The sequence below is a fragment of the Anopheles coustani genome, chromosome 2, assembly GCF_943734705.1.
Source record: "Anopheles coustani chromosome 2, idAnoCousDA_361_x.2, whole genome shotgun sequence".
NCBI classification, from domain to species: domain Eukaryota; kingdom Metazoa; phylum Arthropoda; class Insecta; order Diptera; family Culicidae; genus Anopheles; species Anopheles coustani.
The window spans coordinates 77,103,972-77,128,977 of record NC_071289.1 but is presented as its reverse complement, the minus strand read 5'-3'; the positions used below and the strand labels follow the sequence as shown (position 1 = coordinate 77,128,977).

The 25,006-nt window shown below is 44.8% G+C and overlaps 2 protein-coding genes across 2 annotated transcripts; both read right to left on the bottom strand.

The window, feature by feature from the left end:
* Positions 1-6,865: 6,865 nt before the first annotated feature.
* Positions 6,866-12,426, bottom strand: LOC131265085 (uncharacterized). Its single transcript, XM_058267347.1, has 11 exons — positions 12,396-12,426; positions 11,886-11,965; positions 11,038-11,826; positions 10,821-10,971; positions 10,628-10,758; positions 9,856-9,947; positions 9,683-9,738; positions 8,345-8,442; positions 7,469-8,281; positions 7,213-7,363; positions 6,866-7,141 (listed from the first exon to the last, which is right to left on the bottom strand). Exons 1-11 carry the CDS (start codon positions 12,424-12,426, stop codon positions 7,005-7,007), a joined length of 2,529 nt encoding a protein of 842 aa, XP_058123330.1. The 3' UTR covers positions 6,866-7,004.
* An 846-nt stretch (positions 12,427-13,272) lies between these two features.
* Positions 13,273-19,605, bottom strand: LOC131265084 (uncharacterized). Its single transcript, XM_058267346.1, has 11 exons — positions 19,256-19,605; positions 17,655-17,767; positions 17,398-17,583; positions 17,104-17,323; positions 16,614-17,005; positions 16,336-16,498; positions 15,926-16,070; positions 15,379-15,408; positions 14,794-14,873; positions 14,526-14,626; positions 13,273-14,439 (listed from the first exon to the last, which is right to left on the bottom strand). The coding sequence occupies exons 1-11, from the start codon at positions 19,314-19,316 to the stop codon at positions 13,345-13,347; spliced, it is 2,586 nt and encodes an 861-aa protein (XP_058123329.1). The 5' UTR covers positions 19,317-19,605; the 3' UTR covers positions 13,273-13,344.
* Between the last annotated feature and the right edge of the window lie 5,401 nt (positions 19,606-25,006).

Here is a 25,006-nt window from a genome sequence, read left to right as displayed (position 1 = left end):
TCTTTCTAGAGATCATCCTTCCTTATCTGGCAGGTAATTTACCTCTGGCTCTAACTACCGCGGAACTTCGCGGGATGGCTCTCAATTAAACGGCGGCTCCACCACGACACGAGAAGTCGTGCTTGTAGCGGGCGGATAAATTATGTCCACCCGGCCCCAAACCTCTCATGGTTTGAATTCTGGCGTTGGGCTTGTCTCACGGATGACTTGTGCGACCTGACCTGCATTATAGGCTGCGTACCCGCGCCAAGGATGCTCGTTCCTCGGAACGATTTATCATCATCGTCACCGATTGATGGACGATAATTCCCTTTCGAGCCGGGCATTGTGTCTTGAGGCGATCGGGGACCGACTGAATGGGCCCGGTTCGATTGCAACCGACATGGTAAGGAGATTCACATATCTGTCCAGATCAATCGGATTGACGCTTTGTTCGGTCGGCACGTGCAAACGCCACCCCGGGCAAACGATGTAGACATGTCGACGTCGATGATAATCACAATTCAACAGAACCACTCAATGTGTTTCCTTGGAATCCGGGCCTCATCTGGATGAACATCAGGAATTCGCCAGTCTGCCCGACATTCTAGCCCTGATTTCATTCCCAGCCCGAGAAAATCGATCCTCCATTGTGTATGTTAGGTCTAGCGATTAATTAATTTCAATATAACAATGAATTTTCCCACGGAAAATATCCTACCCGTCCTCGGACCAGTTCATCGGCAGCAAGTTCTAATTAATTACTTGGCGTAGCTTAAGCTAGAATATCTACGAACATTTTGTGTAGGAACATTCGTCACTTACTGGAAGGGAGTTCCTCATAACCCAAGGGTAAATTTACAATATTCTTGTTCCAGTATAGACTAATAAATATGGTTACTGCGTACAATTAATTACTACCAATTTGGAAGGTTCCATTGTGTTTTATTGTGGATAATATGCATACTATTTTGAAGTCAAGCTTTAACAGTAATTATCAGAATAGTTCATGTCGTTAGTTGCAATTATTCCATAAACAGCCATAATACTTAAGGCTTAAGGAGATTTTACCAACTGTATTTATTACGATGTGTAGCAGCATATCATGAGTGTTGGAGTTGAGAAGCAGGATATTAGACATGTTTGATTTTGGAATTAATTAGCTCAATATTGGTAATAAATATATAGCTTAGCATAACACCGACCTTATGATGTACCCTCAAGGTATTTATCATTTAATTGCAACAAACAAAGTCGAAATGCAGAGCGATGCTTTTCCTTTTCCTTTTTCGGGAGATATTTTAAAGTTTAAAAGGAAATAACCACCTCCAGTTGACGCTGATTCCACTCTGAATAATAGGTTTCAGCTGCTGAATCCAAAAGGTTGCACCTTTTAAATCGTGACAATGTGTCTTCATTTGCTCGGAAGGCGTCGAAAAACTGCTTTCCAGCTCGCGCTACGGTAAATATTTGAGCTCCACTTTGGCGTCGGTGCCCGATGTCACCGGGGATGAAATATTTTACTGCAAACCAAACCGTCCGGAGCGAGCAAAGAAGCTTCAAGTGGACAGAAGGACTGGTCGGGCTGTTTGTCGTTTTTGCAGCCCGTTCCACTAGGGGTTTTTGGTAGACGCTAGACCACGGGATGTTGTTTGAGGTCTTCTCTTGCTCCCGCCCGTATGGCCTTTATCTGATACGCCTCGGACACATATGTATTTAGCTTCTAGTCTGTGTGTTCAAAATAAAAAAGGAAACGGATAGTACGGCACTTTTAAGTCCGTTTCCGACAGTCTCGGACCGCTTGTTTGTCGGTTAACGATTCAACTGGATGACAGTTTGGTGTAGACATAAACAAAAACAAATAAATTTCTAAAAAGATTGCACTCGTCGATCTCGGTTTGGGATAAGCGATTTTTGTTGGGCGAAAAATACCAGAATTCTCAGTTATTTTCTTTTTTGCAGGTGAATTGGACAAACAACAGTAACCGAAATGTTTCCTAAGAAATGTCTGACCAAAATGAACACAGCAAAAGTCGACACATATGGAAGGCCTTCTTTATGATGCTCATCGGCACTTGGAAGTTGCTTCAAAGAGCATTTTAGAATCGATTTTCGATAGCAAAACCAAAACCATCCTACAATTGTGTACGATGCAAGCTTAGCATTTCGGGGCAAATTCATAAATCGGCTCCGGGGCTCGGCATTCCCTATTCACGAGCACATCATTGTGCTTCCCCACTTACGGGTTCTGGGTGGAAAATGAGCCAAGAGGAGGCGCATTAAATATTCATTTTCTCATTGTTTCCAAATCAGCCGGCTCCAAGCCAGGCTTCGGGTCCTTCATTCTGGCCTGGTGCTCTTCTGCCTTTAAGCGTACGCAAGAGCTCGCCAAGATCCGGGTTTTACGATGCACATCGGCTTCGCGAAACATGAAGCACGCCATGGTGTCTTTCTGTGGGCGAAAATGAGCCCCGCTGTACGTGTGCCACGGGTGTTTCGTCATGAAATGCCATTTTGTTTTAAAATTGTCTCGCAACAGTTGATGGCGCTCATGTTCGGCGCTATTAATGGAACAATGTTTTCCCGTGTTTTCTTTTCCACCACTGGGAAGGTACAATGAAAACTACTTGTTGCAATCCGTCTCGTTAAGAGTCGTTCTACAGAAGCGAACAAAAAGGTACTGCACATCGCATGAATGGTGGTAGCCTTTCCACAACGTTGGAAAATTGTTCACTTTTCGCTTTTCGCAGTTTGTGTGCCTCGAAATTTGATCGAAAAAGTCCATCTCCGGTAGAACCTCGCTCCTGCGAAAACCGGCTTGCTCGTTAATGGACCAAAGAAGAACCGTTCACATTGTTTGCCCACAATTAGCTCGTTCTGGGCGCAAAACGCATGAATGGAGAGCGTAATTATCAACTTGAGAAAACGTTTACTTTCCCGGGCATACCCATGGCCATTAGTGTCGGAGTTGAATTGCTAAAGGAGCAGTTTTCTGGGGAGAGTGCAATTAAAAATATGTATATCATAAACGCTGAATGGGTTTTATGTTTCAAATTCGGTTCAGTTTCCGTTTCGTTCGTTTCTTTTTTTTTAACCCGAACGAGTAGTACGGAAATTGTGTTTGTTTTCATACTAACATACATGTTCATACTAAAACCATCAGTTATAATCGTTAATCAAGTTTGTTGGTTTACAATTATTTAAGTTAGAATTAAATTGTAGATAAAATATATACACCTCACCGATAAAAAAAAGTATGCTTGCTCACTGGAAAGGAACGTGTATTTTTCCACTTAACTTACCCTCGAAAATCAATGGCCGTGCGTCAAAGGTGGATTAAAATAAAATGGCGTTTCTACCGTCTGTTAGTTACGAGTTGCATGCTAAAAATGTCCAGACAGTTGAAGGACGAAATCCGCAATATTGAATTGCAACCGTGAGGTTAGGTTAGAGCTGTTGGAAGTGGCATGACGGTTTCGGTTCGATTTTCGTACAATTGGACAAGCTTAGCCCATCCCCTGGACTGCATGTATAACGCCGGTGTGACCTTATGTGCTCGTGCGACCTTTGAAAGCTTCCAAGGGGGGGTTGGATGACAGTTAGAAAAAACCGTTGGTACGCAAAATAAAGCATGCAAACATTCTGTGTGTCGCCGCCGCGTTTCTGTTTAGCCCCTTTAGGCTAGTGTTGGTTGTAGAAAGAGGTGTACTGAAGAGAAAATAAAAACCGACCGCTGGCACGAGCACTTTGATTACAGCATGAAAAATGGCAGCCCTTATCCACATGCCCGCCGGCGCGGGTACGGGTTTTTAGCGCAACCGTTCGTCCTTCATCGGTTGCGGGGCCCGGCGTGACCATTTTGTGGTTTTGCACAAAATGCCTCCCAGGTGGATTTTCCCGTCCCGAGAATGTCATGTCGCGCGCCGTGGAAAGCGCGCCCAGCTAGCCCGGTGTGACGTGTGCGGCTTGTCCCGTTGTGGAAAAAGGCTGGGGTTTTTGCCAGAACTAACCGCACTGACCCGCGTGGGGGGAGCGATGCTTTATGCACACCACGTACCACGTGTGGGTGTGTATGTGTGTGTATACGTATTTGTCGGTGGAAGGAAAACGGTGGGGCGTTTCCCTGGTCACCGCTCGTGACTCCTCGTGGTTTCGATTTGGTTGCATGACTAATGAATGAGCCAAGAGCCTTGGCGTGAGGAGTGGACACAAAAATGAAACTGAATCCTTCCATCCACCGTCACATACGACAGACTAATCCCGGCTAGCGGGCCAACCACCAGAAGTAGGCCAATTCATTCACTCGAGTTAGAGCCGGGTGGGGGCTGGGGAAGAAAAAAAACCTAGAGCGACCCCAGAATGGTCCCAGCTATGCGGTTTTAATGGACCGTGCGCAGTACCTGCGGAACAGATTATTAGTTTTATTGATTTTTGTGAGATTCGGTTTATTTTTTTCTGCCACACACAGTGATTTCTAGGGTTTACGTTTGTGTAGAGTAACGAAAAACATATAAAAAGACCAGATAAAATGATGACTTTATGGTATAGCAAAAGAACTTGGTGAGGTGGCCTACCAAAGCTCGGGGATGAGATAGCTTTTTTTGGTGCCGAGTATTTGTGCTCATCGTGCAATATTGACACTTGATTGCATCATTTTTAATCCGTGGGTTTGCCCTTCATTCACAACGTCAAATAACAATATTGTCGTTCGGAAGATTTGTCGTTTTGTTTTCGTTTTGTCGAAGAAAAGGGATTTTAACGTTATCAGACAACAGCAGTTTGTGACCTGCCTTATTGCTCATTGAAGTATAGCCCAGCCCAAGAGCGCTGTAAATAAACCTAGGCCATAAATTGTGGCATTAACATTCGGGTACGTTTCTTTCCAAACGAAAGAACATTAAAAATACCATGCTCTTCAAACAAGATTAGCCTTTCTCCGCCAGCCGGGTATGAGCTGCACGGGGAAAATTAGATTACCGACTGACCTCGGCATGACATGGGTTCCGGTGCTCTGCATCACCCGGTCGGAAGGGCCCCGGCTTTACTGTGCCACGGGGGTAATCCTAATGAAGCGCTCGGAACGTTAATTTGCCCGTGCGGGCCAGAACACGTACGGTCCGAGCTCGGTTTCGACGTTTCCACGTGCAGGCTGCGTCGACCTGCGGCGAACCGCTTGTGTCGAACGCGCGCCCGAAGCGCCAAACCGGGTCAGGTCAGTCAGTTCGGGTGGGTAGATTTAGTAGGCTCCCGGTGAAATGGGAGGACGCGCTAGACGGGTGGGGTTCGATTTAGCCCCGGGGAAGGGGGTTGGGGGGTGGTACGGGATTAAAGGGGCAGGTTGGGTTGGAGTTCGTTGTGAAAAAAGGTTCGAGCAGGACTCAATTGAGCGGCACCCTGAATTGGCCCCGCGGTATCCGAACGGATCGATGAAATTGCAGTCGATAAATGGTGCGCACCACATTTCCACACAAACACACACACCCACACACAAACACAAAAAGGATATCGAGGGCTCGGCCCGACGAGTCGACCGGAAATTGTGTCCGTCCCTGGGGGTAATGCAAAAATCCGGAAAAAAAATAAAATAAACGGTTTCACAACGGCCAGCACTTCTTCGATATTCCTCCGGTCTGAGCCAGTTTACCTCGCAAAGGCCGGTAAAAAAAAAATAATGGAAAAGGATGTCGGCCGGCGTGGAATCGATCGACTGTTTATATTATTTTTAGTTAAAAACCATCCCAACGTGGCGTCGATTGGCAGCTGATTACATTGCAAATGCCGGGAAAGGCGGTAAAAGAAGTCGAGCCGGTGTTTTTTAACGACTCGATATGGTTTCGTGGTGAAAGGAAGCAGATGGAGGAAAGAATAATTGTATGGCGGAGCGTGACGCAGGTGCGAAAATGGACAACACATTATCGAAGATGGAGTATTGGAGAAGGAAACATTTAGAATTCTTTTTCCACGAAGGAGAGAGAGATTTTCACCAATATATCCAACAAAACACCACGTTATTTCATACATGGCAGTTTGTTTGAAACTTTCAACGTGAAGCACATCATAAAAAGGCATTAAGGATCCTTTATTAAAAAATTATAGAAATCGTTTCTTGGAACAAAACAGTGATTGATTATTGCGAGGGAGATACCATTTCCCTGCAAGCATACTAATTCCTTGTTGATTCCCCACTTGCACCAAAACATTCTTGGGTGGTGTTTCCCTTTCTGTCTGATGCACATTCCGTGTGTTTGTTCTGTAATTACTTAACCGTGAGTCAGCAAAGCGTTTGTTTACAACAAGTAAACTTTCCCAAGCAAAACATTAGCTTACGTTAGCAACGGCTATCGTTGCATCAACCGGCGCTTGGTTTAGTAGTGATTCATTGGAGCGTAGTGTAAGAAATCGTCCAAAGCTGTGCCATAGAAATTGCCTTCGAGACAGAGGACAGAGAGGAGGATTCTGAGCAAGGAAGTAAGAGATACGGCAATCGTGCTTACCTAGAGTCAGCACTTTCGTATGGTACGGAAGATGCATCGCGGTCATGCGAACAACAGGCTTAGCTCTAAAAGGACGGTACGAGATTCTTTTGTTGTCCCGAGAGGCTCGTATCCAGAAGACAAACGATGAACCTGAGTTATTATGCTTCGCCATCGATAAGTGCCCTCTAATGGAGTTTATTTATATCGAACCGATATACCGAGACGATACCTTAGATGATTGATGTTTCGTAAAAAGAAAAACATAACCACACAATGGTGTGCAGCTGATAAGCAAAGATGTCGAAACCACACTCAGTTTGTTTTACGAAAGCGCATCAAACCGTATCCTCGGTAACGGTCGACTGGCCAAGCATGAAATATGTATCCCTGATTGATCTAGAACCGTGCGGTTTACTTTGCGTTCCCGAAGGGGCTTGAAGTGTTTTTTTATTGGTGTCTCGTTTGTAAAATTTTTTGCAGAATATGGGGTGATACACCCTGCGTCCACCGACGATTGAAGAGGGCGGCAACGGGCCGGAGTCGGTTAGCCTAGATGGACGGATCCTCTACCTTGCCGGCAAACAGCATGGTACCGAATGCTTCGTCTTCGATGAAGAAAATGAATGGCCGGTTGGCGGTGAATATCTGCACCCCATCTCCTCCGAATTTGTTGACCAGTTGGATTTCTGAAAGGAAACATAGGAATATGTCACAACAATTATATCTGATTATGTGTTATACGATTAGTTTAACGTACCGGTAGCAGCGTAGGCCTCACTTCCAAGCTCGTTGATGGTAATACCGGCTTTCTGGAAGATACGAGACACGCGCACTTCACCGCGGGCTCCACGGCCACGAGCCAGCAGTGGCAGAGAGGCATTCACGGAGAAAATTTCCTTGATTCCAATCTGAAATAATCAAAAACCGAAATAACATTAGTGTATTATTATAATATTATACAGTATAGTATAGAATAGTATTATTTTCTTGACTCATGCCATTCTTTCACTTACCGCCTGTAGAGGTTCATTAAGCGTCTCACTGAAGTCAATCTTGAATCTCGGGATGGTCACATTGACCTCGCTCTCATCCATATACCAGAGGGCACGATGCAGCACCTCGTTGTCTAAACGGTCCAACACCGACTGCACCGAGTTGCCCTGGTTCGGGAGGATAAAGTACATGGCCAGCTTGTTGCCACGGTACGGTAGGCGCAGGATCTGTGCTCCAAGCTCGGCCGAGTTGTCGTAGTAGAAGTGACCGTTCTGCTCCATGTACATCGCGTTGCTTGTCTTGCCACGCGATCCATAGAACGGCTTTGAGTTGTTGGGGATTTCAGGGAACGGGAATGTCCACAGTCCCTTGAAATAGATCACGTTGATAAGCGTAATGACGGCTCCCTCCAGACCATCGGGCGTGACGATCTCACGCAGCCGACCTTTCGTTGAATCCGACACCCATCGGTTGATGATGGCGGCGGCTTCTGTGGGCTTCGAGTAGGACACCTTCTCTACCGACGCATCGTAGTGCGCTTTGGCGATCTGCTGATATTTGTTGATCACCTCAATGAAATCGTCCACGTAGAAGTTGGTGGCAATGTTTAGGTCAAAGTCTTCGTTTTGCTCCTGAGCCGAAGCGAGCAAATCCTTGTAGAAGCTGCGCGTCTTTTCAATGCCTTCCGGTTGGATAACGGCATTCAGTTCCTTGTTTGTCTGGGACACGGAGCTGCCAAAGTTAGTGTCCGATGCCTCATAGATCAGAGTGAGTAGGATTTTCACCGAGAACGGCGAAAGGACTACGTTGGAGTTTTGCTTTTGAAAAACTTCCTGTGGGCGAGAAATCCGTATTTAAAACCACATTCGATTAAATAATTCTTCAAATTGGCTTACCTTAAGAAACTGCAGATCAAAGGCAACTTGTCGCTTCTGTTGATAGGGTCCATGGGCGTCACGTTGGGCGTTAACGACAAACATTAAAACTGTGGCAACTGAAAACGTTTAATAAAGTTAGTTATACCCGTTTCATTGTTCGAGCTGGCAGATATTGTTTAAAAGAAAATTAATTTTATGTAAAATGTTTGTATTGAACATTGGTCTACTGATCTGTTTGTACACAATCGAAAGTGAATCATTATATTGGAATAAGCGTGACCTCTTTCCTTATTTGCATGAAAGTTACCAAAAAGCAATTGGATTTCCCAGCTTAATCTTTACAGAGTAGACCGTTCCTTCCTACCAGAGGCAAGCTGCTCCGGCACCTTATTGGGTATTTGTGCTGGCGTACCATCGACCGTTAAACAGAGGCCAATGTCAAAGCGATGCCGGGAATAACCGGTACTATCACAATGCACACGGCCGATGGGAATTCCCATCTGATCGCTCTCACAAATACAGCTTATTTTCTCGTTTCACAGCATACATTATGAGATGCCATCATCAGTTCCCACCGCCAGGCCCGGTGTTGGATGTGTGTATGACGTGCGGCCAATCGGTGGCGTACATTGCACTGAGGTCGACAACAATCGTCAAACAAGATAGACCAGTTTTGAGCTTGCGGCTGGGCTATTAACAAAAAAACGCCTTAACATATGCGCTCTTCTTGAAATGCTCATCGATGGTTGTCTTCATGCTTTTTTTATCAACAACAAAAAATGTGTCCATCTTGTGCGCGACCTCCTCTTTAATTTGCACCTTCAGGCTGTTCCTACGGCATGGTACAACATGGAACCGGTTCTGTTTAGATTTATGCCGGGTTGAAGTGGGAAGCACGACTTTCGGTAACAGCAATCACCATTCTAACAAGGAAGATCAAAAAAGAAAATCTATATTGACTACACAATCACAAAATTTGCAAACGGTACAGCCGACCTCTTCGTCGAGGGTCAATATAAACACTCAGTAAACGCGTCGCAGGTCGTCGGGCCATTCCCGATTCCAAGGTTCTTATCTACAGATTCTTGCCGTAGCCCGTTCATTCTCTCACTAAAATTACACAAAAATCTAAGCAGGATCGAAACGAGATTAACAATGTTTGAAAAGAAGTTAACTCTGCTAGTGATAAAGCGAAGGGTACGATGATAATCTTGCGTCGTTCGAAATGGTACATGAGCAAACCGACCCGCCTACGCTGTTTGCATCAGGCTCGTGTGTTCCCTACATGGCCTACAAGCCATGAAACTCCCTTGTATTAACCAATTGTAATCTAATACAACACCAGCAATCACTTACAGCACAGTATCACCAAACTAAACTTCTTCATGGCTGAGCACAACCAAATGTAACAACTGCGAACTGAACGGTACGGCGGTCAGGACGGATCTGTTCGTACGATCAGTCGATCGAGCCGATCGTACCTGGGCCTTTGTATACGTGCGCTCAGAAGCTCTCAGAAATGAGCCTACACGGCGGAGAAGATCGAGATGAACCCTCTGCTGCCGAACGATGTCTTCTGTGAGCTGTGAGTTTCACTTGTGATGATGCTTTCTTGGTAGATCTGATGGTAAACCGGTTTTTGTTTGGACCTGGAGCATCAAAAACTGTACAGGAGCTACCGGTTTGACCGTCTGCAATAATGAAGTTCATTCTGCCGACAACGATGGTTCAAGAAAAGTGTAATGATCACTAATTTTAGTATGTTTCTGATACATTTACTACGCTTAGTTGACAGAACGAGCACGGTTTGAAGTTGAATCATTGGTGTTTCAATGTTGGTATTCTCGATGATTATTTAATTATTGTATTACATGTTTCTGAATTACTTTAAAAAGAAGTCCTCTCGATTATGAGCACGAATTGGATTTTAGATTTTTGACAATGAAGGATACCTTGTAAGGATTACTTATACATTGTAAATAGTTTTGATTTCGGTTATCAACGATACTTTTCAAAACAAAGTACACATATCCTCGTATAAAAACCGGTAATTTATTTTTGTTAATAACTTTAGTCACTTTTGTTAGATTTTCTATATCAGGTCCATGGACGCATTCATATTGAGTAGATGCTATTGGGTGGGATGTATTTATTCAAACAAACTATACATTTTTCTTAAAATGCCATTTTAAATACCCGTCATCTGAGTTTTTACCTTAATTGTCTTCTCAGGATTTACTTTACCGAATACTGATCGGTTTAGTGATTTTGTTTTCAAGTTTGGTTCCAACAGACCTAGGCTTGTGGATCCTCAACCTTGCCGGCAAACAGCATGGTACCGAATGCTTCGTCTTCGATGAAGAAAATGAATGGCCGGTTGGCGGTGAATGTCTGCACCTCATTTCCTCCGAATTTACCGGTCAGTGAAGTTTCTGAAAGTGATCATATAAACGTTATCGGTGAGGAAGGATGTAGACGTTAAATAGTGGGTTACCTGCAGACGATTGGGTTTCACTACCGAACTCGTTGATGGTGATAGCGGCTTTCTGTAAGATACGAGACACGCGTATTTTACCATCAACTCCACGGCCTCTAGCCAGCAGCGACAACGAGGCATTCACGGAGAAAATTTCCTTGATTCCCATCTGAAAAAAGTCGAAAATCCAACAATATAAAAACACGATCTTGGGTCACTCCATCCTTTCGCTTACCGCCTGTAGAGGTTCATTAAGCGTCTCACTGAAGTCAATCTTGAATCTCGGGATGGTCACATTGACCTCGCTCTCATCCATGTACCAGAGGGCACGGTGCAGCACCTCGTTGTCCAAACGGTCCAACACCGACTGCACCGAGTTGCCCTGGTTCGGAAGGATAAAGTACATGGCCAGCTTGTTGCCACGGTACGGTAGGCGCAGAATCTGTGCTCCAAGCTCGGCCGAGTTGTCGTAGTAGAAGTGACCGTTCTGCTCCATGTACATCGCGTTGCTTGTCTTGCCACGCGATCCATTGAACGGCTTTGAGTTGTTCGGGATTTCAGGGAACGGGAATGTCCACAGTCCCTTGAAATAGATCACGTTGATAAGCGTAATGACGGCTCCCTCCAGACCATCGGGCGTGACGATCTCACGCAGCCGCCCTTTCGTTGAATCCGACACCCATCGGTTGATGATGGCGGCGGCTTCTGTGGGCTTCGAGTAGGACACCTTCTCGACCAATGCGTCATAGAAAACTCTGGCGATCTGCTGAAACTTGATCGTTGCATCTATGAAATCGTCCACAAATAAATTGGTGGCAATGTTCAGATCAAAGTGTTCGTTTTGCTCCTGAGCCGAAGCGAGCGCATCCTTAAAAAATCCTTCGCTCCGGCTCTGTCCAAATGAATCGATCACTTGATGAAGCTCTTCATTTGTGGATGCTGTTGCCTCGTTCAGTAACACAAGTAGCATTTGAATTGAGAAAGGAGACAACACAACGTTTGAGTCGCTGTTCTGGAAGACCCTCTGAGAACGGAGATGGAATATAAATATTCAAGAATAACGTGGAACGTGGAGAAACTAACCTTTATCCATTGCAATTCAAATTCAACTTGTCTCTTCTGTTGGTACGGTCCAAGGACATCGTGTTGGGCTTTCACAAGAACTGTTAAACATATAATAGCTGAAACGGTAGGATAATATTGAACATTGTAACAGACGCTTTGAACGATAGATAAAAATAATAACCTGATGGTGATTTCAAAACGAGCTAAATACCGACTGTGCATAGGATTGAAAAAAAAAAACGCAATTTGATGTGGATAAGATGTTTTTTATGATTTGTTTTAGAATTTTTCGATCAAAGTCAGTTTTATGCTCTCTACAAAGGATTTCTGGCTCTTTTTTTGCGATTTATAATTTCACAAATGGATTTCAACAAGAGTTCAGGGCCTTAACTACCACTTTAGCTTATTTGTCGTTTCAAGATATTTTATGAAATAACGCATAATTTGCACCCAGAATGATTCTATTCAATAGATCAATAAGGAAATAATAAGTGACTTCCGTGTTGTGACAATATCTATATAACTTACCTAGCAATGCTACGAAGGTAAACTTGATCATAGCTAAAGGCAGTAAGGCGTGATCCTTAATTGACTGGACTATACGACAGACAAGATGAAACTGATCAAGTCAATCAGTCGTTCGGTAAACGCATTCGTAGTCGCAGGCATTAACGGATGAATTTCTGTAATAAAACGGCGGATGAATCATGAGCTGTTGTACGTTGGACAGGGAAGTGAATCAAAAACATTGTTGTATTTCTTGTCATGGTTTGATTGCGGTGTTGTATTATGACGGTAAGGAACAACTTAATAAAGGAGTAAAACTAAGTTATTCAATAATAAAATAAATTATAACATCAAATAGTTTTTTAATCCGTCGCACGATTTAAAGTTTTTTTCACATCAAGTTATTATAAGTTGTTTTACTATAGAATTCTGTTTTTTATGAGTGGAATGATTTAATTCCTTTTATCTGTGATTACCCGTTACCCAAGCCTCATTGCAGTTTACATCGTATTGCCGACGACTTCTGTGAAAGAAAAGAAAGTTTTGTTGGAGAAAGTAACGCAGGCTATCTTTATTAGTTTTTTGTCCATTTGGAGGAATGATTGTAGTAAAAATAGCTCGTTGAGCTTAATATTAATTATGTTGTGCTGGTATTCTTGGGAGATATGCATTGGTACCATAATGTATGGATTTGTTAGAATGAACCTCTTCTTCATATTTTAAAGAGTTGCAAACAATGACTGAAACTGGGTCCGATTCGCTGATTAATTGAGTTTTTGTTGTTAACAAGAGCAGCTGTAAACGTATTCCATTGGTGATGTGATATAATTCACCGAAAACAAGACCCTTCATTACATAGGAAATGTTTACGTGCCAGACACTTTATTCAAAGCTACACAATTCGATCACATGCAGTGATGTTCAACCGTCGAACCATTAATTATACTGGTAAAACCTTTCTGGTTTTGATTTACAACGTTGGGTCGACGACCTTTCCTGCAAATAGCCAGTTTCCTTGCCCTTCATCATAGATCAGAAACAGGAACGGTCGGTTGGCGAAGAACTGTACCGGTTGGTTAAGAATCGTGAACACCAGCGTGCCCTCGGTGGCGGCGGCTGCCTCTGTACCCTCTTCGTCGACCTTTATGCAACTCTTCTGGAGTATGGTGCTGACCTTCAGCGGAGTGGACCGACCTCGCGATATCAACGGTAGCTCGGCCTGATCGCTGAAGACACGCGACACACCAAGCTGCTGCAAACACTCCCTCATCGAGCTGGCGTAAGTGATGGAAAACTTGGGCAGCTCTATTTCGACCTCTTCCTCTTCCATTTCCTGCAGAACCTGGTGGACTAATGGCGGCGTCAGGCTAGAGAGCAACTGGTCCAAAGAAACTTCCGCATCGGGAAGCATCACCATCATCGATAGCTGGTTGCCTTGGTAGGGCAGGCGGAGGAAAGCTGTTTTCAGCTGTTCGGAGTATTTGTAATAGAATATGTGCTCCCGTTGCTTCATGAAGGTTGCAGTTTTTGGTCCGAGACCTGCGTACGAGGCCTTTGCGGTGAGATGGAAGGGTTTTTCGACCGTTGCATTAGTCGGAAACGGGACGGCCCACGAGCCTTTGAAGTAGATCGTATTGATAAGCATAAGAATTGCATCCTGAAGCGCGTCCGGTTTGACTACGTCGGTAATCTTCTCTCGGGTGTTCTGTGCCACCCATTGGTTGATTTGCTCCGCCGCGCCCACGTTGTTCTGAAAGTCAACACTCTCGGTTGTCGCGTTGTACTTCGTGGTGATAATGCTATGGAACTTCTGCACGATAGCGACCGATTGGTCGTAGAAAATCCGATCGGCAATAAGAAGATCATTTCCCTGCTGCTTGTACCGTAGAATATCTTCACTCAGTTTATCAATCGCGCTTTTCTCCAGGTGCCTGCCACCAAGCGCGCGCAATAGTTCACGCTGCGTTTCCGATACACTCGCACTGCCTTCGTACAGCAGTGCAAGAAGCACTTTGACTGAGAGTGGAGATAGAACTGCATTTCCGGGCGCCTTCATCAACACCTCCTGGGAGACACAAATTAAAAAAACATATAAAATGAAATGAACGAAGTAGCGTTGCGTTGTTGATAACCGGTTACGCCAACGCCAACCTTTGTAACGCCCCAGTCGAACTCGTCGTTCCATGTTCCTTGGTACGGCTGATAATCCGTGAAGCGCGGACGGATGGATTTTCGCGGTGTTGAAAGGGCCACTTGGTGTATTTAGAACCAATCAACGACAATTATTTTAAAACGTGAACGATTTCAACCACTGCCATTCGAATTCGTTATACTTACAGGCAAGCACGCAACAAAACACGATCGTTAGTTGTAGAAAGTTACCCATGTCGTCCAACTCGCACGATCAGTCAACGTTTACTGATAGGGCTAGTGACGTTGTCGCACCGAGTACAGCTCAGCATCAGCATCAACGGAGAGTGATTTTGATGGATGAACGCTCTGGAGAGGAAGAGAGAGAAAGAGAACTGGGAGAGAAACTTAACGGAAGGAACCACGCTTGCGATCAGTTGATCCTCGCAGGTTAAAGCAATGGATGAACAAATTGAATAGAATACAAGGATTTGTTTTATTTATTCAAGTAATCTGAAACGTAGCAAGATCATCACGTACACACAAAGCAACATCCATCAAGGATGGATTTTGTTGTTAAAGTTATCTTGAAAAATAAATTCAACAATCTGAAGTCAACTGAAAATTTCATGAAACACGTAAATATAAAAGCTACGTTGAAAAATATTCAAACCATACACAGCAACATCCAAAACCTGGCAGTTGAAATATTTCAGAACATGTTTTTGAAATGCCGCAGAGGCCGTTCGCTGGTTCCATGAATTGAATGATGATTAACCAATAAAGATAAGGACGAGTAATTTTTCGTTGAATCGTTCCATGTAATAGGAAGTCTATGAGTATTACGTCTGTGCTACAGGCTTATCGGTCTTACAGTGAAGCAGACACGACACACACATTTCGGCTGGGGAATTCCAAAAAACAACAGATGGAAACAGGAATCAAGGGGATTTTCTTTGACTGTTACTTTATCGAGAAGATTATGGATGCCTAAGTAAAGTATATTATTAGTCAAGTAGCTAAAAGTCTCATTGGAGTGGAATTTATTTATTGCCTTAGAAAAAACTTAACGCACTAGAGGAACAGTACTATTTTGTTCACCTATACAAACTCAACATGGCAAATGAATGTACAATTTACATCTGCAGCTAGATTACGGCTAGTTCTGGCTATTTCTTTCCCCCTCTTCAGTCGTGTTCAGTATGGCGCGGCAAATGAAGTTGGCGTTCCAGTTAGCTATTTCGGTTATATTTCTCTCCGTTTTCTTCCGTTTCCGTCTTAACGCCTACGTCCTAATTCACGTCCCTTGGGCTACTAATGTTAATGTTATTAAAACAGACAAACAAAATCTCAATTGTCCTCCACTGCTCCATTGGAGAATCGCATTGCCGCTACTGGGTACGCTATTGGTCACGGGTTGCTATGAATCCGTGCTTGGATTCGTTACTTTTCCCAGGAACAATATCGTGTCCGTTTCTTGATCGTGGATGTAGAACAGAAACGGTCGGCTGACATTGAAAACGATCGGGAGATCGTCATAGCCGAACTTGCTGACTAGTTGAATTTCTGGAAGGAAAGGCAAAAGATTTATAAACATCTGTTTCATTGTGATTGCATAATGGAACCCTGGTATTCCCGATGAGAATCGTAAACAAAGTAATCAACACGAAGCATGAAAAGGGGATTTGTTTTTGGGTCATATGTTATCAGTAAAAAAGATATCGTTTAGAGTAGTTCAGTAAACCTTCCTGATTTTCCTGATGTTTGCTCACTCATTGAAAGGGATCGTTTTAGTAACAAAAAAAGTAAAAACCCCCCCCCAAATCCTTACCTGTCGCGGCAGATGCAAGCGTTCCCTTTTCGTTGATTTCGATGCCAGCTTTTTGCAGTATCTTTGAAACCTCTAGACCAGGCCTGTCGGCGTTCTTGCCTTCGGTGATGGGCGCGAGCAACGGCAGTGATGCATTTTGATTAAAAATATCCCGTATTCCCAGCTGAAAAAGAAACCAAAAACAAGCAATGAATACGATGTTATGGATTGTCTTGTGGAGTTTTTAAACCTTTTCTCCGGACAATGGAGTTCGAGGGTTGCAATGCTGCTTTACTTACCTTTCTTAAAGGTTCGTTCAGTAGCGTGCCGTAGTCGAAGCGAAACTTTGGAAGGTGCACGGTCACATCTTCTCGCTGGAACAGCAACGACTTGAGCATGACCGTGGACATGGAGTTTGCTATCGAATCGAGCGAGACGTTCCCGTGGGGCAGCACGATGTTCATGCTGAAGTCGCGGCCCTTGTAGGGCAGGCGCAACACTTCCGCTCCAAGCTCCGTGTGGTTCGCGTATTCGTACAAATCCGTCTGCGTCATGAACGGTGTCATGACGGATGTTTTGGCGCTCACTTCGAACGGCCGGGCCACCGTGTCCTTGTCGAGGAACGAATTTCTCCACGATGCCTTAAGGAACAGCACGTTGGCGAGGATCATTTGCGATTCTAGCAGTGTGTCTGGATTTACGCACGAAGGAAGGAAAGTAAAAAGATGCAACGATACAAGTTATCATCCCCCATTAACCAAATGGAACGGAAATCCTTTTGATCCTTACCTTCCGTCACGATTTCTGTAATGCGTCCGCGGGTCACCTTCTCGCACCAGTCATTAATCTCTCCGGCCGTCTTCTTCGCCGTGCCATTGAAGGATACCCGGTCGAACGAGGCACTGTACGTTTGTTGTAGCAGATTCGTGTAGCTGGGTGAGAGCTTTCCGTGCAGTTTATCTAAAAACACCTTCGTGCCGATGTCGAACTCGTAATTATCGTTCGCTTTCTGTGAAGGTAACAGGCAAGGATTTAGTAGAGCCAAGGCATAAACAACCATCAAACAAATGTGGCGCTACTGACCGTGGATGTATCCAGGAACTCATTGTAGAACGTACGCGTTTCATTGATATCCCGCTCGCACAGGACCACTTTGAGCTGCTGGTGCGTGGCAGACCCCGGCTCGGCTGCCTCGTACAGCAGCGTTAGGAGAAGTTTTACAGAAAACGGAGAAAACACCACATTCGAGTCCTCATCACGGAACACTTCCTGCGAGGGTAAAAAAAAAGCGCAGCTTTGTAGAAGAAATTAGCGTGAAAACATGCCCGGTGTTCACCTACCCGTGCGAGCTGCCAGTCAAAGTCGTGCCTCTGGAATTCCGTGGGGGTTGGCAACTGTCGCTCTTGTGCCGTGTGTACATTACCGATGAAAATGAGGACTAATAGAGCTGCATCTGCAATGGCAGGAAAGGAAACTTTGTTGAGAAGGTTTATCCTCAAGTAGATTCCCTAAAATCATTTGCAATAATTCAAGTGATGTTCCGAGTGAGTGACCGTTGGAGTGTTTTGCTGACGCTTCTGCGACGTAGATTTCTCTTAAGCTGTTATGATTTTTCTTGAGTCAAAAAACGAATAAATAAAAAACTATTCCACCGGCTTATCAGCCGTCTGTCTCGCTTGATTATGAAGCAAGTTGATAGCAACAAGAATCTCGTGGTACATACAACACATTAGCTCCTGAAGGACTTTGCATCGCATTCTACCACAAGGGAAACATTCCACCGTGAGATTTATGTTTCAAACAAACATATTATGCAACGTGCTGGCCTCATTCTTAGTTATATTTTTTTCCTTCTTTCAACAAAATAACTTACAATAAAAACCCAAAAAGCAATACCATCTTCGCCTTCTACAAGTTATTTGCCGGTCTAGAACCAGCTTCAAGGAAATACCCCACCAGCGTCTACAATGACTGCAGGTGTCTTGGGGTGACCTCCGGTCCAGACTCACACCTCGTGTGGTTCCTCAATATTTTTGTCGCAACAGTGCCATTGACACCGGGTAGGAGCGGAACCAGTTCGAAAAACCTGTTGCTTCCGACAGAAACGATATTTGTCTGTGTTCGTGTGTGGCTTATGACTGGTGGTGGCGGCGGTGTTGGCTAGACCCGCCCTCACAACCCTCTCGCCTGAGACGATCACCGAATATCCAATCTCATCCAACTTTTTGTTACGCACCACGTACTCTGGTGACGCGATCTGCGGCCAATCGGGTTGGAAGACGTTTTATCAGTTGACTTAATTCGACCATTCAAAGGATGGTTGAAGGTTTGCAAGCTCCACCGATCAAAGCAGGAAGCAAATCACTAGATTGCCTTACGTCAACCGTACGATTGGGGAGGCTGTGAGACGGCATCCATTAATGGATTCGGATTTTGCTCAAACACAAACCGATGGCAATATGCATCGAATGCACCCCATGTGGCGTCGTACACAGTGGGTTGTTTAGTATAAAACAGGTAGTACGCTGAAGGGAGGGGAAGAATGAACGTAGATTAAAGCACGAGCGTACTAGATTGACAGCTTTACTAACGTAAGACACCGTACGTGACGTCGATGTGGCGAGATTCAGCTGAATCACCTTCTTCTGGTGACGTACGGTAAGAATGCTAATGTATCCTACCGGTAATTACGAGGTTCCGAACGACATCGATTCCCGGTGGTCATTAAATTACATCCAAAATGGGCTCAGGATTACCCCGTCGGTTGTCCCAATTACCGGAATCCGGTTTCATTCATTCCCTTCATTGTGTCTAGACGGGTTCTTAAGGGATTGGCGGGATGCGTTCAGTCTCCGCGTGTGTGTTTCACTAGGTTACCTGCCGGACCTTGACCACACGCACTGCACCTTGATAAACATCGCATATCGCGTGTGACACTTACAGCATGTGCTGCCGATGAAAAGCGATCTGCTTCGGGTATACTGTTGACTGGAATAAACCATCGCGGCAATTCATTCGCCGAAATTACGACGTCAGGAGGTATTAACACTTAGGCACGGGAGTGATTGGGCCAACACAGGGCAGAGCTGTTGTCCGTGTCGTGGTGGTCCTATTAGCCACGGAGGAAGTTGTTTTCTATCACAAAGCACTGGTGTTTGGGTTTCCCACTCGTTTCAATTAGTTCGCGCCAACAAACGGTACATCCGGAAGGGATGGTTTGGAACAGATTTAACCTTGCAGCCACCGCTGTTGCTGCTGCTACTTCTACGACGGACGATCGTGCACTGGGCGCAAACGTTACAGCGATGGTGGTGTAGTACCGACAGCACAACAACACGGGCACACCTTCTCGATCCAACGCACAAATACCTACTGCGATGATCGTGGGCTCGCGATCGCGATGCGACTGGTCCACGGACGAAGAACCCGCGTGTTTGTGAACGCACTTCATCGGTTGTGTGGTTATTTTGTTGCGATCGCGTGAAGAACCATTCACGAGGCGCGTATGGTCACGCGGAATCGATCGATTTCGCGGTTTTCCCAGTTCCATATGGATGGAAGTAATATTACTTGGCGGTTTTACAGGAATTGGACGAAATGCGTCTGAGCTGTGAACTTTGCGTATTGTCGTTACAAAAATATTCAATCAATTTCCTTCCGTGCGCCCTAGTCGTAATAGTGCTTGCGGCCTTCAGAAAAAGCCTTGAATTCCCCAACCTATCATCAGTTTTATAAAACTGTTAACTCATGATTGAATTCTGGAAAAATTGTGTGAATTTCCTTATTTGGGCGGTTTACTTTAGGGCACATTCTTACGCATAGTTAGTAACAACACATTCTTACGCATGCTTGAGTTATTCTTATGGGTCGTGTTTATGCCGTAAAAATAAAAAAAAGCTTTTCCAAAATTGCACAGTTATGTTTACATGTTCCCAGCATCATGATTGTGGCTAGGTACATTTATCTTAACGATTAGAATATATTTAATACTAACGAAACTATGATAAAATAACCTTCCGGATATATTTCACGGTTTATTTTTAAAATTGATACGCTCCCTCTTGAACAGGAGTGTCTTAGAGTGGAGAGTGCCGGCTGTAAACAAATTTTGATTCCGTATTAAGAGTTCCTGAGACGCAGGAGGTATGGCCCTCTTTTTGATTACTCCCAGCATCCCCTGCTAGAGGGTTCTTAGAGGGATTCCCAACAAACTGTTCAAATATTGCTCCGCGCCGGAGACGCTTCGGGCGCCTCTTGAAGCGATCGGTTCGAATCTCTAGTCACCTCCGTACATGCGCTGCGTTCGGCAGAAACGCAAGTGGTTGGAAAACCCCTTGTTTATGGGTTAGTAACTGGGCATACAAATACCATGCATCTGGGACGAGGTGAGATTGCGAGGGAGAAACATAAAACATTTCTGCCGCTACCGTTTGCGATGTGGAATGTTCACATTTCCTGAAGCTCAAGCCTTGAGCGGGGCTTGAGGTGCAACAACACTGTAATCACCATCTCGAGAGTCGCGCCAGTCATTACTTTAACTGTCCGCGTGAACTTACTGCTTGACTGCACGCGTCTAAGTCGTCACCTTTCCCCCGGGTGGGGGATAAAGTTTTTCCCGGTTGCCCCATTGCCTTTGGGTTCGCAATGGCCGGTACGTGCTGAAGTTAGCGTACGGAGCTCGAGTAGCTCGGTGAACTTTTTACTCGAGTCCTCCCTGGGCCAGGTGAGAGAAGCCACTTCACACGGCCTTCCCGACACGTGTAGTGTGCAGTGAAGGATGCCAGTACTTGGTAGATAGGTAGAATGTACGAGCACTGAAAACTTTCATGCGCACTTGGAACAACTTCAAATTAACAGTAGAGCGAAATGGACGAATGTCCGCTTGAATTTATTGACCAGAAAACCGAAAACTATTTCTGGCGGGTGACCGGTGAAAGCATTCGAGGACGCAAGATCCCGAGATCTGCGATCCGAAGTTTGAACACTACGGGCTGACAGCGATGAGGGAATGGGCTGTGAGAATGTTGAGCAATAGTTCAATTCATAAAATTTAATACAGCCACTGCAAAGTTCGACCAAAAAAAAAACCCTCAGAGAATGCGTGAAAGTCTGGAGATTCGTTTTGTTAACACCCCTTTATCTTCTTTCGCACCCCAAACTTTTCCCAAAAGCCAAACCGCACAACAACACTCGCCCATAGTTGGGAAAAGTTCCTCGGAAGTGCTGCTGCTCCGTTGTTCTCGCCTTGCACAAGTCATTAGACTTGAGATCCTTCGACTTTCGCACAAGGGTCGGTGTAAACGTGCCAAAAGTCTTCAAGTGCGCCAAACGCCTGAACCCATCGGGCATCGGGCGTGTCAGAGGCAGCAAGTGATAGTAACGGATTTTCCCTTCCATGCGGAATAAGAGAAGTTGGCGGGCTGGGCGTTAGTGTTGCCGCTTCCATGGTTTCGCACTCGCAACTACATTCGGTGGTTTTCGCTTGGCCACTTTTATGTTTGCCCCGAACCTTTGCCCTCCCGTTGCTTTGGATGACGTTTTCCCGGCCCAAGACAATGTTTGTGGATGCACATGGGTGTGTGTGTCTTTTTTATGCCCTTCTTCCAACACGCCAAATGGGATAGTCACACACAATTATGTGAGAGCAAGTTTTACGTTCGGTAAATACATCAGTCGGGAAGAAGTTTTCGTAACTTTGCACTACCAAGTGCTGCTTCGACTTCTCGGACGGTCTTGGGGTGGTATGCGGGGTAGGTCGTGGGGATTTGTTTTTTTCCCCCACCGCTCGTGTATCCGTCCCACCTCCTGGAGACATGAGGGGGAAAAATAAAGAAGTCGTGCCGACTTCAGAAACGAAAGATTCCTTTCCGTTCCCGCTGTGCAACACCCGGAAGCGCAGAAAGGGAGCACAAAATCTGAACAATCGCAATCACAAGGGTTGAAGTTTGCTCTCGTATTGCATCGTTTCCAGCGCTTACATCTGTAGACGCGTTTTATTTCGGAGAAGGGGAGATGCTAAGGATGTGCGCGCGTGGAGTACAAGATAAGGACGTGGGAGGCTACCGGGCAAACGGGAAGGAATGTGTAATTGAGCCATTTTGTTGAGCAAACGATTGTTCGCCTCACAATTACACAGTCCATTGTAGTTCGGTTTCTGGGTGGCGGGTTTCTTGCACACTCCTAGGAAAGCCGATAAGCAGCAGTACATTGCGGGGTGCGGGTTTTAAAATGGTAAGAATTCTCCTTTCCTTCCGTTGGTTACCGGAGTCGAGAGGGTTTAGTCGGGAAGCCAGAAGAAAGACAGAAAGGAAGAAGGAGTCACCTAGCGGGAGCGAGCGGGCGGCAAGTTTTATGTGCAATCGGTGAAAATGGATTGGAATTATACGTGCGGGAATTGTGGAACTGAGATTAAAACCCGGAGCGTGTCTTAGCACTTTGGCCGATCCTCTTCGCTAGGCTAGGACTTCGGCAGGCACGAAGCCACTTTTTGGCGGAAGTTTTGGCACCAGTTGGGAGTCAAATTATAGACATTCTTTCTTCTGGCCTTCTCTTGGCGTAGTTGAACGTGCAACAATTTAAAATAAAAGACAAAAATCCGGCACCGAACGGAAAGGAGAAGCCTTTTCGTTTTCGGTTTATAAATCTTTGAGAGAAGAAATGCTTTCCGAAGTGCCATTTTCAAACGTAACCGCAACTGCTTGGCTTTTGGTTTAAATTGGAGTGGAATATTTCCGCCCGAAATGTGGCTGTTGAATTCCTGGACCATTTTACGAACTTTAGGTGTTCAACATAGCGGAACCACCATAATTTGGTACTAAGCTTTAACCGTAACCTTTTATCATAAAGCACATTCTCCAACGCAATGTTGTGGTTAGGATGTCATTTTTTCGTGTTTCCTTCAGTTTACTCAAATTTTGCAAATATTTGTTCGATTTTGTCGCGAGCATGTCGATGCCATGACTATTAAAAAATAGGTGGGTATGAGTCGTTTTTCCGAGAAGTGTTTATTTAACACGCTTGCTAAACCAGTGGCAGTAGTGTATGTCTGTGTTTCATTGATAATTATTCCCAATTAGTCTTGTGAAATTGTAGAAAATAATTTATTTGCCTATGTTATTTAAAAGATTCCATCTTACTTTGAGGATTTGATTATGTTTCGATTGACAGTCCAGGGAATTTTTACGGTTTTATAAATTTGCTCATCTTAACTAAAACTTTTTAACTGTAATTAAAGATCTGACAAAATATCTTGTACCTTTTGATAAAATAGTGAAGATGTAACATAAGTCCTTAAACTTGAGTAAAGAAATAAGTTAACTATTGATCCACTTAAATAGATGGAAATAATTTGGTTGTGACTCATTGAATCCAATTGTTTGTCTGCCTATCTCTCATCTGGCCTACACAGTCGGCTTAATTTGTAAGAAAACACAACAAAACCACCCTCATTACTAATGAGAGCAAATGTAATTCACTTCCCATAACGAACAAATTCAAATATTATTATAACGAATTAAGTGATTTCCATGTGCGCTGGTGTTTGGAAATGACTCCCGTCCGGGCCTGTTCTAGGTCACATTCCGTCCCATTGCCCCCGTACTAGGCCATCCCCAGGCAGGGGAAGATGGGAAATAGTGTCACCAGCGTCGAGCTTCGTCGAGTCTTGTTTGCTTTTCATAATTCGTTCGCGTTGCGCGCGGTATCTTAAATTGGCCCATTCTTAACCAACGTTTTCGGCAGGGTTTGCTCCAGCTGTCTTCGGCAGCACTGAATAATGCATACATTATTGGACGTGCAGAATGTGTGGAAATGAATTCCGTACTCTCAACGCCCGCCAGGCAAATGAATATGCGATGGCGAGGAAAGCGCTCTGCCGTCGAGCACCGAACGAAGGCCCGTGTTGCGGCGAAAGATAAACAGCGTGCGTTCTGTATTCGAATTCGTCAAAAGCTGGGCCCTGACTCCTGAGGCCGGGAAACCTATTTCCAACCGAATTATCGCCACAATCAGCTCGCTTTATGGGCTGCGAGCGGGGAAAAATAAAACACAATTTATAGGCAATAAATATAAATTCGATTACTTAACGCCTCGGTTTGTCGCGCCTGTGGTTGGCACGATTGGCGGTGTTGTTGATCGCACGTGAGCTTGTTTACCATCGATCGGAACCACGTACCGGGGCAGCTTACCGGGGCTTGTGAAAATAAAATAAAAAACACCGAGGAAAGCTTCGTCGTTCTGGTTGGCGTTTTATTTTTCTTCCACAAGCTCACACAGTTTTTAAAGTAAATCGAACCCTTGTTTGTGGAGTTGAACGGTTTTTGGCGGAACGGAACGGCGTGCATTTAAACTCTTAAAAATTCAACCACGCAACATCAATTGCTCCCCGAACGACACGAGCTTTCAGTCCCCGAGATAGGTATGGAAAATGCGGGGGAAAAAAGATTAGCGAAGGACTTGTCTCGCGTCTCGTGCGTAGCATGCCCTAGAGACTCATAACGGGGCCGGCTAAATGGATCGTTTCGACGCAACGTTTTACGGATCGATATTTTCCACCGACTTGCTCTCCGTTGCCTTGTCGTAGGCCAAAAACAAAGCAAAAACATACCTTGTGTCATCTATTTGCCTTCATCGAGTGGGTTTATTTTTTGACGCAGTTCTTTTCGGCGATTTCAGTCCTCTTTTTGCCAAACAC

Bases quoted from the DNA above. Each gene is read 5' to 3' on its own strand.
- LOC131265084 (XM_058267346.1), bottom strand. From the start codon at position 19,316: ATGGTTTATTCCAGTCAACAGTATACCCGAAGCAGATCGCTTTTCATC. The intron at 16,071-16,335 runs GTAAGGATTTGG...CTTTCCTTCCAG, and splicing joins GCTTGCATCTGCCGCGACAG to AAATTCAACTAGTCAGCAAG. The intron at 15,409-15,925 runs GCAACCCGTGAC...GGAATTCCCCAG, and splicing joins AATCCAAGCACGGATTCATA to CCGAAATGTGTGTGTCGTGT.
- LOC131265085 (XM_058267347.1), bottom strand. From the start codon at position 12,426: ATGATCAAGTTTACCTTCGTAGCATTGCTAG. The intron at 10,759-10,820 runs GTAACCCACTAT...GATCACTTTCAG, and splicing joins TGAAACCCAATCGTCTGCAG to AAACTTCACTGACCGGTAAA. The intron at 9,948-10,627 runs GCCTAGGTCTGT...GTTTACCATCAG, and splicing joins GCAAGGTTGAGGATCCACAA to ATCTACCAAGAAAGCATCAT.